Source organism: Phytophthora cinnamomi (genome assembly GCF_018691715.1).
Source record: "Phytophthora cinnamomi strain GKB4 chromosome Unknown Contig14, whole genome shotgun sequence".
NCBI lineage: Eukaryota > Oomycota > Peronosporomycetes > Peronosporales > Peronosporaceae > Phytophthora > Phytophthora cinnamomi.
The window spans coordinates 2481488-2496762 of record NW_027150947.1 but is presented as its reverse complement, the minus strand read 5'-3'; the positions used below and the strand labels follow the sequence as shown (position 1 = coordinate 2496762).

The following is a 15275-nucleotide window of genomic DNA, read 5'->3' as shown; positions in this document are numbered from 1 at the left end:
GTCCGAGCTCACGGCCCAACTCAAGAGCTTCCGTGTCAAGCGCGAGCTGGCGAGCATCCTGTCTCAGTTCGACGCCAAGCAACTGGCCTATCGCACATTCGGAACGGTATCCCTCCTTCGGAAGGTGACAGCCAAGTACGACATGATCAAGCGTCGACTGGGACAGGACGCAGCAGTGAAGTCGGAGGTCGAACTTCAGGAGGAAGTTCTTCGGCTCAAGCGCGCAGCAGTTCCAAGCGGACTACTGGGTTTCCAAAGTGGCGGGGCTCCAGAAAGAGAAGAACGCGGCCATGGCTCAAGCGCGTGCTGACTTCCTACTTCTGATGGAGGAGCGTGAGAGCGACGTCCGGGGCTTGCGCGCTCAAGTCAAGACTTTGGAAGCGGAGTTGAAGGTCGCGCGGGCGTCTCGACCACCCCTGGCTCCACGGTCCCAAGGACCGCGTCTCCGAACGGCTCATGTGATGAACTTTCTCCACGCGCACGCGGCGGTCATGATGAATTGGCCTAGGCTCCGCGACCTCCTGGACCATCTGGAGTCTGGAACCCCAGTCCCTCCAGATTGGCAGACTGTCATTACGGTCATGGCCAACGACAACCTGGGTTTCCAGGCACCAAGCTTCGTCCGGCTGGACCCGCCTGCGGACGAGGACGAGGAGACCAAGGAGAGTGAGCCGCCTCCGCCGGGTCCTGTCATCGACTTGTCGCAGGGTTCACCGTCCAAGGCGTCCGGGTCCAAGCGCAAGCGTTCGGGTCAAGCGGAGTCCCTTCCCAAGTCAAAGTCCAAGTCGAGCAAGGTGGCTCCGGACCAAGCGCAGGAGTTCCCAACAGACTGGGTTCCGGACTCGAGCTCTCGGTGCCGTCCAGAGGAATCGCCTCTGCCTTTGTCGAGCGCGAAGGCCCGGGCGCACTTGGCGGACTATCCGGTCGTCTGGAAGGACTTGCGTCCAGATCTCCAGCTCCTGATGAAGGATGGTCTGGAATTCCCGGATGCACTGGACTTGATCAATCAGGACAAGTGTCTCCACTCGAGGTTCCCCTTGTATCACCTAGTGGCCATGCTCGTGTCGATGATGCGCTGGCACCGTCTGGATACTGCGCTGTGGACTAAGCATGTGCCGCGTCGTTACCTGTCAGTCGCCTCGGTTGCTCTGGACAGTCTGCGCAAGGTCGACGACGATGTTCCAGAGTGGGATGGCTCACTCCCGAGTCTCAATCCCGACGCAGCCGAGCTCGAGGATGACGAGGACGACGATGATGACGAGGCTGAAGACAAGGACGAAGAATACGACCCTCAGCAAGATCCGGATGACGGTGTCGACGACGAATATGACGGAGGCAACGGGGATGATGACGCAGGCGAAGTATCCGACCACGGTGAGGCAGACGATGATGATGACGGCTCTCCGGATGGCATCCCTCCTAGCATTGCTAAGCGAGCCTCCAAGCGCCGACGTCTGAGTCAATCCTCAGCTGAATCGGGCACGCCCAAGAAGCTCAAGCCGGAGACCAAATCCAAGTCGTCGTCCAGGAAGAAGTCCAGATCCGGGATCAAGGCGGAGTCCAAGTCTGGAAAGTCGAAACGTCGCAGCTCTGGAGGCCCGACTGCACTCGCGGCCAAGCGTCCGGCTAAACTGACGGCGAAAGAGCGACGACTGATTGAGTCACCTGGCCCGAATGAAGTGTCCTGGATGTATTTTGGTGTCCGCACGAAACCTGGTAGTCCGACCGCACATGCACCGTTCCAGACGCTGGGTTTTCCGGATTTCGAGACGATCTGGACATCTTGAAAGACCGTTGTCAACCCGACGAGCTCAAGGAATTCCTGGCTACACGCCCTTGGGTCAAGATGTCCGGCGAGCGCCTGGCGGAGTTCTTCTTCCACCGACGTTCCAGTCTCAGCACAAGTGCGATCAAGGCAATCGAAGATTGGATTGATTTCATGGAAGACAATGCAGAGGCGTTTTGGCATGCGCTCCACTGGATCGTGCTGGATCGAGACTGCGACTCCAAGTTTGTCCGGAAGCTCAGCCTCCGGCGTGGCAAGAACCATGAGAGCGTCAGGAAGCGGGCTGCCACCGAGGAGAAGCACATTGACAAGGTCGTCCCGGCTTCCATCTGAAACGAGCCGGGCATCTGGAAGTTTCCCAAGCGTGTCTGCTACTGGATCCTGATGAGTCGGGACCACACCAAGCCTGGAACCGATGTCCGCTACACTCTGAAGGAACAGATGGAGCTTCTGGATGCTCGCGAGCCGGCCCGTACGGAATGGGGACTCTGCTCTTCGGACGACGAGCGCATCGCCCATCTGCCGGAAGATGTTCGCCGCACTCTGATTCCAGCCGGACAGCGTGACTCGATCGAAGATTAATCTCCGGACCAAGTCGCAGGCGTAGCGTCCGCACTCATTATGCGTAATTCCTCTTGAATACATCTTCTACGTTTTCCTCATTCTTATCCCTTTGTCACCTTAGTCCTGAAACTCCAAACTTCTCAAACTCCAAGCTTCGTCTTTCCGAAACTCTCCACTCGTTCTCCACTTGGCACTCCGAAAATATCATATCTGAACTCACATCGCAAATCTATCGATTCAAAGCACATTCCGTCGAGGGGCACATCCACGCAGTCGATCCAGTTCAGACATGTACTAGGCTCTGGGGTGATCGTCCCCAACCTGCATCGTCTGGAACCGGGCTCGTGCGCGTGCACCTTGATTGAACGCGTACAGCAATGCTCCACAACTGAGTTGAGATACGGGCAACCATTCGGGGTCGTCATACCCTTTCCACTTAACGAGGTACTCTCGAGTGCGTCTAGACGTTCGGGTCCGTTTAGACCACCTGAGGTCCAGAATATTCTCCACTTCATACTCGTCACGCTCGGAGTCTGGCTCCCAGCTGTCCTCCGGAAGTAAGGCCGCGTCGAAATCATCGTCTCCGGACACTTCGACCTCTCCGACTGGACGCTTCGGGAAGAGGGCACGTGGCTTAAGTCGACTGACATGTACCCAGGGATTAACCTGGTACCCAGTGTCATCAACCTTGAGCTTGACTCGGAAGTTGTCGTGCATCTCTTCAATCCGGAAGGGGCCATGCCACATATGGGCAAGTTTGCGGCTGAGACCCGGCTGGACTTTCGGAATGTATAGCCAGACCGAATCTCCCTTCTCGAACCCAGACTTCAGTCGTGCGGACAGCTCTCTCCACCTTTGCGTCTGGACCTCAGAACGCTGGCGTTTCGCCTTCTTCTGCAGATCCTCGGCACATGCTTGCGCGTAGCTATATTGTCGTTGAAGCTTCCGACGCCACTCATAGGCAGTCCGCTCCGGAACGCTAGAGGGTTTCGGACCCAACATCGCAGACAGCGTCCCTTGAGCGTCCCAACCATGCACTAGGTAGAAGGGTGTATCCAGACGCGTGGCATCGAACGACGTGTTCAGAGCGAACATGAGCCTCTCCGCGTGGTCGTCCCAGTCACTTTGGTCCGCCTCAGCAATGTACGCTCGGATACTTCGAACGACAGTCTGGACGGACCGCTCCTGTTGACCATTAGCTTGCGGACGATAAGCGAGAGTGGCTCGCTGCTTGCTTCCCAGAAGTTCTCTGAACCGTGTGAAGACCTCACTCATGAAGCGGGGTCCTGATCATGTCGGACCATGGAGCTCGCTCCAAACCTCCGGAACACACATTCTTCGTAGACCTCTGCGACGTCTTGAGCAGTAGTCGACCGCATGGGCTTGCACATCACGAACCCGGAAAACGCATCCTGGAACAACAACAGAAAGGTGTTTCCACGTTCGGACTCCGGCATGTGAGTGACAAAGTCCATCGAGACAACTTCGAACGGACGTCTGGGCTCAATATTTCCGGGCGACGGTCCTTCGTTGGGCGGTCGTCCCTGCCACTCGCACAGTCGACACACTCCTTGACACAGCGCTCAACATCAGCGTACATCCCTGGCCAGTAGAATTCCGAACGGAGTCTCTCGTACGTCCGGGTGATGCCTTGGTGGCCACCTTGGAAATCCTCGTGTGCGTAGTGCAGCATGTCTGGCCGCAGGGATTCCGGGATCACCAGTCTCGGCTCATCTTCAAAGTCGCGAGGGCGGTCTCGGGTCGATCGGGCCAGACGGTATAACACATTCCGAGCATCTAACGCAAACAAGTCCGCCACCTTAGCAATCTTGCGGAGCCTTCTCGGCGAGAATCCGTCGATATCCCCTTTCAGGAACGACTTGATTTCGGACAAGTAAGCATCCTGATCCTGGTGCGTCCTGATACGTCTCCACCGTTCGGCCTGATACTCGAGGGGACCCATGGGTCGCTGAGGTTCACCATCACCAGGAGGAGCAATGTCCCCAACTCCCGGATCCGGATGTACGGCGTCCCTGGCCTTCGACCTCGTCAACGCAGCGAAGACTCTTGCCGCACGAGAGAGCGGCGCGGATTGTGAGTCTGCAGCCACTGCGTCACTTTCCATCCGGGCCGAAGTCTCAGGACGCGGAGATAGGTCTCCTTCCAGATGGACCACCTTTGGCTTCATCAGCCTCTCCGCAATCTTCGACACTCTTTCCAGGTGTGTCCGCTCTTCGGGATCCTGAACAGTCCAGGACCCTCCGAGTGCCAGCGTCTTCGACGTCAGGTAGTCGGCAGCTTGATTGTACTCGCGCTTAACATGGACCAGTCGCAACGTCCGGAACTTATCCCTCTGGACTTCACACTCAGCCAAGTGTTTCTGGAGGTTCGGCTGGTGACAGTTGATGAGACCTTGGACTTGTTGAATCACGATCCGAGAGTCTCCCACAACCACCAAGTCTTCGACCTGACGGTCGAGCGCCATCTGGACTCCTTTCAGGAATCCATGATACTCCGCATCGTTGACTGTCACGTCGTCCAAAACGAAACCTCGGGCTTCGAGCACCTTCCAGCCGGGGAGCTGCCAGAGAATACACCCGCAGCTTCCTTGCCGAGTCGACGTCTTGGCCGCACCATCGAAACTCAGGACGACGCCCTGATAGGTATCGTCGAGCATCTCCACACTGAGAACTGGGGGCTTCTGAACGCGTCCCTTGGCAGGTATCAGTGCTTCTGCGACTTCGTCCAAATGCTCACGCGGGGTGATCCCAGCTCCCATGATAGCCGCCAGACCGTCTTCATCCTTCTGGACCTTCCGGACGGTGATGTCCCAGTGTGAGAGCATAACCCCCCACGGAACACAGCGTCCGTCAGCAGACTTCGACTGGAGTATCCACCTGAAGACTGAGTGCCGAGTGTAGACTTCCAGGTGACAACCCTCGAGAAGTGTTCGGAAGACTTGAAGGACTCTTAGCACAGCAATCACCTCCTTTTCAGCTATGTGATAACGGAGCTCAGCATCATTCAGAACTCGTCCAGTAAATCGCACCGGTTGGATCTTTCCATCGTATTCCTGACCGAGGACCGCGCAAGCAGCCCAACGGTTAGCATGTGGGATGATCACGAACGGCTTTGTCCGGTCTGGATGCCGGAGCGGTGGGGTTGAAACGATCTTCTTCTTGAGAATCTCGAACGCAGCCTTGGCCCTGGTGAGATCTCGTCCGGCTTGCACTTGGTCGTCTGAAAGCTCGTACAAGACTGCAGCCACTACCGGAAAGTCTTCAATAAACTTATGATAGTAGTTCAGACTTCCAAGGAAGGACTGCACTCCTTTCAGAGTCTTCGGGAATGGCAGGTCTTGAACTCCCTTAGCGATTTTCGGAACTGCCCGAATCCCCTCTGCACTAATTTCGTGCGACAGGTATGGAATCGACAGCTTCCCAAACTCACTTTTCGGGAGACTCACAGAAATATTCCAGTAGCGCAAGCGGAATAGAAGAGCATTCAAATCCTCACAAAGCTTGTCCCAGGTGGGCGCGCCATGTGCGATGTCATCAATGTACGAGCTCCGTCCCAAAACCGGACCCATGCTGTCTGGAGCAGGGATGTTCCTCTGGAACACCGTCGCTGTATCCGTCAGTGCCAACACTTGGCCTTCGGAGTCACTCCTGGACGGGTCCAAGCTCAGGAAGTCCAGAACATCTTGGTCCACCTCCAATTCTTCTTCCGGGGACAGTCTCACGAAACCCCACAGGCAGTTATTAATCACTGCCTGGTAGACGAGAGGGCATTCTTGAGTCCAAACGGCATCCGAACCCACTGGAAGTGCCCGAACGGACAGACGAAGGCCGAGATCAGCTTCGCACGCTTAGTCATCCGGATGGCCCAGAATCCACTCGCCATGTCCAGACTCATAAACCACATTGCACTCTCAAAGCCAATCAATAGATCGTCGATCAAAGGCAGAGGATAATTGGACAGTTGAATGAATCCATTCACCACTCGGTAGTCGATACACATCCGGATGTCCACGCCGTTCTTCTTCAGGACGATGACGATCGGGGAAGCCCACAGCGATTCGGAGTGTTCTATCAGCCCTGTCTCTAAGAGCTTCTTCAGCAACTCGTAGACCTTGATCGCTAAGTGTGGGGCGATTGACCTCGGACGCTGAGCAACTGGTTTAGCATCACCGACATCTAGATCACACCACACTCCACGAGCCGGCGCGGGGCAGCATTCCCGTCTCCCAAGAATATCTTGTGGTGATACCTCAGGTGCATTCGAAGTTTCTCCTCTTCGGCCGAAGTAGTCCGTCCAGGTTCTCCAACGTCGGCCTTCTCGATATCACACCTTGGACTCAACTCTTGGAGTTCCGGAAGCATGGCCAGTTCGTCGCGCAGCTGAGCCAGCAACTCACTACCTTCGTGGATGTACACGGCTGGTTCCAGGTTCAGTTCTTCCGCACTCATCTGCATGCATCGTTCGTACTCCACTTCGAGCCTTCGGACCGGAATAGACGATCGTTCAGGGCTCCGATCAACATTCGGCTTGACTCCAACGGGGATTTCCGGAACGTACTCGGTCAGACACTCATCGTCAAAACTGATCGCGTCATAAAACTCGTCCAAGTCCGAACCGGAGTCCTCATCCGGGTTCCTATCAGGATCTTCGATCGTTACCAGCTGGACCTTCGCAACTTCGGACACCGAGCTCGCATTCTCAACATTCTCGCCTGGTCCGGGTACCTCACCTGGAGCAGCCTCAGGAACCGTGTATTCTCCTTCGGACGCTCCGGATATCTCGGTTTCCGAAAGGCGAGGAGTCTGATCCGGGCAACGACCTTCCGTCTTCACGCCAGGTTTAGGCTGCAGGCGCACCATGTGCACCTTCGCCGAATCAGCCGGTGACCGAGTGAGTAACTTCGTGGGCCACGTGTAATCGGGAGTTTGGACACACGGCGGTTCGGAACTCTGCTGCGCTCGAGCGAGCCGTTCCTCACGCTCTCTGAGCTCCCTCGAGTTGGTACTTTCATAAATCATCACTTGCCATTCTCGATACCTCCGTAATCCTGGACGGACAAACCTTCCGGCTGTCGGGAAAATCCAAACTCCACAACCCGGGCCACCGCCGTTCGAGGGTCAATCCAGACTGTCTTGTCCGAGATGTTAACCACCTTCACAGCAACTGGCCAGGACTTCGCAGCATAGATAATCTGCGTAACCCAGCGGTCACCTCGCCCAGCCCAAACGACTTCGCGTTGCGGATTGCTCTGACCGTAGTCAATTCGGACGACGGCCGCCTCACCTGGGGCTAAGTACAGACTCTCTTTCGGAGTGACGGCCAGGTCCAGGCCACGTCCCATGTGGTCCGCAGTCCGACCAGCTAACAGTACCGTCTCTTCGTCCGGCAGCTTGACCAACCCTTCCTGAGCACACAATCGAACCCCAGCCGAGTACATGAAGTTCATACCGAGAAGCACATCCACACCTTCGCCAATGTTCGCGACCCATAGTTCCATAATGTAGACCACGCGAGGTCCTAAGGTAATCTTCACCTCGGTAGTAGCCGTGATAATCGTCGGGACACCACCCAGTCCAGACACCCGGAGCTGTTTGCAAAACTTAAGCCGGAGTTTGAGCCTACGCGCAAGGTCCAAACTCACCATGCTAACAGATGCTCCGGAGTCCAGGAGGATATCCGTTCGATAATTGTTCACAGCGCCATGCACCATCGCCACTTTCTTGGTGTCCTCAGGGTTGTGCTCTTTCCACCATCCATACCTTTGGCCGGGCCCCAGTCGGAATTCGGGAGGGTCGTCTGAATTATTATCCCCCAGACGACCTTCTTCCAGCCGAGACCGCTCCAAACGCTGTTGATCGGATAGGTACTTGTCGTTTTCCTCTGAAATCACAGTCATGCATTGATGGTTATCTTGGTGCTTGTCCCTCAACTCTGGTCCAATATACACTAGGACACACAATTCCGGGGTAGTCTTGTACCCGACGCGTTCTGGATCCCCATCCAGCGGGCTTGTTAGTTTAACTGTTGTTCCCCAGAGTCGACGTCCCCATCCAGTAGTTGATTCCGGATAGCGGACGGAAGGTCCAGTGTCCCTTGACGAGCGAGAGTCTTCACAGCTTGGAACTTCTTCCACTCTTCACATTGGTCTTCATGAAACTTCTTGCAGAATAGGCAAGGTCGAACTCTGCACAGGCGGGCAGGGTGCCCTTTCCGGCCGCAGCGATCACACTTGAGGTCGGTCCAGCAGCTCTCCGTAGAATGTCCAAAATCATTGCAGCGCTCACAGAACTTGGTGCGGTTCGCAGTGTCGAAACGAGGGGACCGAGGTGGTGTTCGGAAATCTCCGCTCAAGGGAGGTCTCCAACCTGAATTCTCCATAATCCGGAAGACAGTGCTTGAAATATCTTGCACGCGATCTTCGTCTCGCCTGGAATCACCTCCGGTTGGCGCTCCTCCAACAGCCGAGCTTGCCGTCGACGGAGTGGCAGGAACTTCTTCCACCGCATCTTGGAACCGCACTTCCCGATCATCTTCACCTTCATCCGACACATCTTCGTCCTGAACCACATACGCGCGGCCGGCACGCTTCGACTGGAACCGTCCGTGCGGAACATTGTCCGCCCGGAAGTCTCGCTTGGCCTGAGGAGCATCGTAGTCGTCGCCTTGGGTCATCTCTTCGTGCTGCTTTAGGACGTACTCCAAGTCACGTAGTCTCCGGATGCGTTGGCCTTGCAACGTCGATCGAAGGCGTGAGTCCAAGAGCTTCTTCGTGAATACCTTCAGATGACGTTCCCGCTGCTTGGACGACGAGTCGAAATCGATACCCGCCTTATCTGCCACCTTGTTCAGGCGATAGTAAAACTCTAGTGGGCTTTCTGACTTCCTTTGAACCACCGTGCCACCTTGTCCGGACCGCCAGCGACGCCTTCTCATCGAAATCCTCCAGGCTGTTCGCATTCACATATGGCCGGAACGTGAATAGCGTTCCTCCGGGCCCTGCAACAGTCGGCGTGTTCGGGGCGACATCTTCAAACGACGAGCTATCGGGGCTGTCGGAGTCCGAAGAACTCCCGTCGGAGCTTGAGCCAGAATCGGAACTATCCGGATCACCACGGTGCTTGGGGGCTTCTTCGATTTCTCTCCACGGGACAAGGCGTCCCTTCCCCCTCGCTCTGTCGACTTGCCACTCGCAGACTTCCCCCGTCTCGCCGAGCCAGCTTGTGCCTTGCGCTGTGGCACGCCCTCCGCCTGCGCCTTTCGTTCGGGGCGCGCGTCGGCGTGTCCTCGTGCGGAGGCGTCGGGGGCGCTCTCGGTCTTGGCGCGCGTCGGCGCGGCGTCGGCCTTGGTGGCGGCGCTGAGAGTCGCCCGAAGCTGGGCCGCCAGGAATTCGTCGAGGTTCGTCGAGGTCCGTATGACATCTCCCCTGATTACGCCACTGGATTCTGGACGCCTGACCTGACGACTGGTCGCCACTGGATTTTCCGTTGTCACATGAGGGTCCCGAGTTGCCGAATCAGGTCTGAATGCGAATGGTCGCGGAGGCGTCTGGGCGGATGTTGCACGAAGGTCGCGCAACTGTCCAGTCAGAAACTTCTGGACATTCTTGGCCGCCTCTCGCTCCTGGGCCCGCCCCGCGCGCATGTCTTCTAGCTCGCGCTGCAAGGACTCCATCATGGCCACCACGCGCTGCGCTTCTTCGGCCTGACATGTCTCCGTCTGGGCACGATACTGTGCCAAGAGTGCGTCCGCTCGCTCACGTTCCAGACGCGCGGCTTCCAGTCGAGCGGCTTCCCTGGTCTCCACCTCGCGGCGTGTCCAAGTGTCGTCGGCCGGGTTCCGGGTGGACTCCTCCTTCGCAGGTGGGTCCCGAGCCGGCGGTCCGAACCTCCGAGCGACTTCCAAGTCCAGCTTGGTGTTCAGCTTCTCGAGCGCGGAGTCCTGGTGCCTCTCCATCCTGGCGACCGCCTCCTGCACCTGGAACATGGCGTTCAAGGCAACTTGGGTGCTTCCAGAACTGGCTGAATCATGTGACCGTCCCGAGCGGTACGAACGCTCAGACTGGGAGCGCCGGCTGGACCTGCGGCGGCGGCTATCATCGTCGCTGCTGGAACTGTCGGATGGCGACGGACTTCGACGCTTGGAGCGACGCCGGAATGTCTTCGACCTCCGTCCCCGGGCGTGCGATCGTTCGGACTCAGACATAACGACATCGTCCTGATCCACGCGCACCGGGTTCGGGGGGAGAGCTTCCTGGGTGACGTACATGGCCATCGCGGATTCGACCGGAGCCACTCCACCAAGCGTCTGGGCAGTCATCGCCATCGGAACGGCCGGCATGTGCGATCCAGCGTCTTGACCCCAGCTCAGTCCCGAAGAACCGGACGAGCTGTCCCTCGAGGTTCGCAATCCTGACGTGGCGCTAGCAAGCGACTCGTCCGAGCCACCTGACGTTCCGAAGAGGCTTGACGATGCTCGAGATTCCGACTTGACCGAGGCATCCAGACCGGACGCCACACTGCCAGGTCGAGCACCTTCCAGACTTCGGAAAGCAGACGACGACACAGACTGCGGGGACTCAGGCGTCGGGATGGACGACGAAGGTGCGAGCGCCGGCACACGTTGGACGCGCTTGGGTCCAGGCTCACTCACCGCGGGGCTCCTCGGACTTCGCGGCGTCTGAAGTCCAGACACCTTGAGCATCTGGATGTAGCCGCGTCCCAGCAACTCGACTTCGTGGTCGGTCATCTCCGCGTCAAGCTCCGGTGCAGTCAAGTCTGGACGCGATCGTTCGGGGCGAGCCGTCTGCGCTTGGACTTCGGTCGCCTTGATCATCAGCTGCTTCAGCTCGGCCATCTCGATGGACAGCAACAGGAGCATCTCTGCGACGACGTGGCGGACCAAGTCCGGGTGCGCCTTGTTAGCTCGTGTCCGGAACCAGCCAGGAACCAAGTTCAGAAAACTGAAGCCGGACTCGAACAATTGCGTCTGAAGGACCGCAACACCCTCGCGTGGGGAGAAGAGTCCGACCGGGATCGTCGCAGCCGTCCAGTCTCGGGTGACCCCAAACGTCCGACGTGTCAGTTCCATCTCGGCGATCCAAGCGTCCGCCTCCACGGCCATCGACGTCCGCTTCCGTAAGTACTCAGATGTAGTCAGGATAGCAGACATGTAAGCCGTTGAATCCAAATGAGCTTGAGGCCATTCATACTTGATGTTCGGAGGAACACTTCTTTCGGAGACGTCCCTCTCCCATCGTCGCACTTGGTCAGCCACATACGCCTTCACTTGATCTTCCGATGGAGACACCGGCGTCGGTCGGACTTGAGTCGGCATTCGGGCAGAAGCCGTTGCGGAGGACATCCGCGAAGACACTTCGGTGTCCTCGAGCACTTGGTCTTCCTGAACCGTAGACAGGTGAGCTTCCTTCCTGACCGCCGGTTCGACCTTCACCAGCTGCACTTCGTCGTCCGGCTCGGAGTCGACTTCGACGACTTCGACGTCGTCAGCCGGACCTTCTAAAGGCTTCTTCGTTCCAACGTATTGGACTTCGTCGTCGACGTCCGAAGCCTCGACCTCATGTTCCGGTTGGGGGGAGTCCGAAACTCGACCACCCACCGGGGGCTCAACCACATCGGCGCCTCCCGCAGACGCCTTGGCGGACATGTCCGGAGCGGACTTGTCCTCGTCATCCGGACCCAACTTCGAGTCCGCCGACATGGAAGTGTCAGCATCTCCCGGAGCCGTCTCCTGATCGCCGTCCTTGGACACTTGGTGCGCGTCTGGAACAGCGGGTCCAGAAGTCGTCTCGCCTGGAGCCGACGCTGCCTTCGCTTCCTTGGCAGCCCTGCGTTTTGCCGCGTTGGCCTTCCGGGCGTCACGTTCGACGTCTTCCAGAGGTCGATGCGGCTCGACTCCCAAGTTCGCGACTCGGCGCGACTGCCGGCTTGGTTCAGACTCCGCCGACTGCCGTCGCCCTTCCTTCTTCCTGCTTCCACTTCCAGCCATATCAACCACGGTTAGAAGATCGTTAGCAGTCAACACCCTAGATCTCAATCAATATAATATAAAAAACAACTCGGTGAAATTACACGGACTACCAAATCCGGGCACGCGCACCAGCTGTGACGAGGCGGGTGAGCGCCTTTTGCCGCCCAGGTGTATAGCACGATGCCACGGGGCCGCCCGTCCGGAGAATTACTCCTCCTTACGGATTTTCCCAATGGGGTCAGACTCCGATAGCAGCACTAGGTGCTCCCAACGGAGGTGGCGTGTGACCTTGTGAATCCCTGTAGGTGTCGTTTATCTTCGATAGAACGAACTTCACCTGATGAGTTGTCTTCACAATGATAAGGTCTTGGGTGTAGAGCGCTTACGTTACTTCAAACGTAGGTCTCCACGACTGGGGTTGAGATCACAAGCAGATCCTTCTAGCCAAACCTTCAAAATCAGAGAGTTAATATGCAAATATACAAATATACAGCCGCTACTTATTCTTTGGGGGGCCCTTGAGCGGGGGGCCCGTACACCGGTCTACTGGAGTTTCTTCCGGACCACCGGTCGAGTCCGAAAGCACCCTTCACTCACGCGCACCAGCTCCCGCAAGGAGATAATTAGCTCCAGGCGGAAGACTCTCCAAATGTTCAACTCCAAAAAAGGAGAACAACCTCCGGTCAGACAATATACAATCCTATCACACAGTAGTCAATCAATCGGATCTAGGGGTGACTACACACAACCTCCTAGAAACGCAGTTAATATGAAATGGGACCTCCGAATGGAGGACCAACAACTGGAATATGAAATAGGACAGGTCACTTCGGAGCGCGCGTCGCCCGATCACCGCCTAACTTGGTCTTAGCCTTTGGGAGAGTTCCACGGCGGTATTCGCGGTCACGACGCGTCCAAGCGCAGGTCTTGTAGCTTAGGGCCGCCGGCAGGGTTAATCCCTCCGGTCGAGGCTTGTTCCTCTCGCTTACTTGACAGCACACCTCGTCCCTGGGGACGGGGAAGCACTGCGCCCTTCTTGGCAAATTGAACTCTCTGATTATCTTTTCTTAGGCTTCTGTATCCACTGTTCTCTCTGGAATCAGCTCTTTTATCTTGGTTTCACTATAGTCGGGGCGTGGCGTAATCACGTCGCATGTCGAGCAGGTCATGGATAGGGCAGGAATCTGGTCAGTGCATAACATATCATGGTCGGTCGTCTTGGTCGGTCGTTAACATCTTGGTCGGAGTATACTTGAAACTTGGAAGGCCTTTCTGGGTACAAATCAGGCTGGGACAGGGCGCGACCGGTCGCCCATCGAAGATCTTCGTCCGGAGCCTGGTGTCTGGAATCCTGCGTCCGGGGTCCGGAGACCAATGAGTCTGGAGTTTGACTTGACTTTACTATGGCGGGAGTCTGGACGATCTTGAGCAATCTTCTTCGGCTCTCTGTCTGGACTTGCTTGAGTCTTCTTTCTCGCTTGTGTCTTCGCTCTTCTCTTGTGCTCTTCCGTCGCATGTCTTACGGGCCTGTCGCTGGCCGGGTCACTGAGCAGAGACTTGGGCAAATTTTCTGGAGCCGCTTCGTGTCACTTGTTGGTCGGCGAAAATGTGCTGCACCAAACGGTTGAAGCACGAAGGACTGCTAGACACGCCCATCGGCGTGACTAGGTACTCGTACAGTCCATCGGGCGTAGCAAAGGCTGTAAACGGAATTGAGTCCTCGCGCAGTCGGACTTGGTAGAATCCCCAGAGTAGATCCATGGCGGAGAAAACGCGACCCTGAGCCATTGCACGGTAGATATCGTCCTTGCGCGGGATAGGATTGGCCGGAACTCGCATCTTGGCATTGATTCCTCTGAAGTCGTGCACGATTCGCCACTCGCCGTTCGCCTTCCGAACGCAAAAGGTCGGGGCGCAGTACGGGGAGTTTGAAGGGCGAATTATCTTGGCGGCGACCATCTCCTGCGTCCACGCACGTATGGCCTCGCGCATTGCGGCAGATAGGGGGTACTGCTTGCGGTGAACTGGCACGTCGTCATTGAGCTCGATTGTCGCCTCCATTCCGGTGAAGCGAGTCGGCGGTACTAACGGCAACTCCGAGCGGAAAATAGAGTCCTTGTAGCGAATTGCAAGTGGGTACACGGGGTTATCGACGAGATTTTCCCATGTCAGCTTCTCTGGAACCGAAGCATTTTCCTCAGCATTTTCGCCCGCAGTGATGAAGAAGCAGAATTTGTTATCGGAGGCACGCAGCAGTTTCTTGAGCCGGTGACTCGACACCAACCGAGTCATTCCGCGCGCCGACAGGTAACCGTGCTGGTTAATGTAGTTGAGGGAGCCCTGGTCTGTAGCCGAGGGAGCGCGGTGTACAGCCGAGCGGCGCGAGCCCCCAGCCGTACGAGCTCGAGCAGGTTGCACGCACTGCTGAAAAGCGAGACGGAGGTCAGTCGAGCGAGGGCGGACCGTGCGTTCGGACCAGTCGACGTCGGGATTAGCCGTACTAAACCACGGCATGCCGAGCAGCACTTCGCGCTTCTCGGGGACGTCCATGACGAAAGCCTCGGTCTCGTAGGGTCCGAAGCCAGCGATCTGAACCGTTATTGTCGTTACTTGCCGGGGAATTGTAATAAACTTGTTGCCGCCCAGTTGAAGCTCCAATGGAATAGGGAAGTCGCGAACAGCGAGTTGAAGCTGGGAAGCAAGCCGTGGGGCTATAGCATTAAAAGAAGCTCCACAGTCGAGAAAAATAGAGCAGACTCGGTCACCAATCGAGCCTGTCTGCTCCAAAAAACCATAAACACCACGTCGCTTGCGGGGCAGTCGAGGGTTGTCTGTCGCGTAGTTGAACGAGTGCGAAGACTTGACCGCGGCGCTAGCAACATGGTTGGCTGGCTCGCCTGCAGGTGTATGGCCACCG

The 15275-nt window shown here is 57.0% G+C and overlaps 1 protein-coding gene across 1 annotated transcript; it reads right to left on the bottom strand.

Moving 5' to 3' along the window:
* Window positions 1–13900: 13900 nt before the first annotated feature.
* IUM83_01485 (reverse transcriptase) lies at window positions 13901–14908 on the bottom strand (the record flags this gene model as incomplete). Its single annotated transcript, XM_067925343.1, has 1 exon — window positions 13901–14908. One exon carries the CDS (start codon window positions 14906–14908, stop codon window positions 13901–13903), a length of 1008 nt encoding a protein of 335 aa, XP_067797139.1.
* Between the last annotated feature and the right edge of the window lie 367 nt (window positions 14909–15275).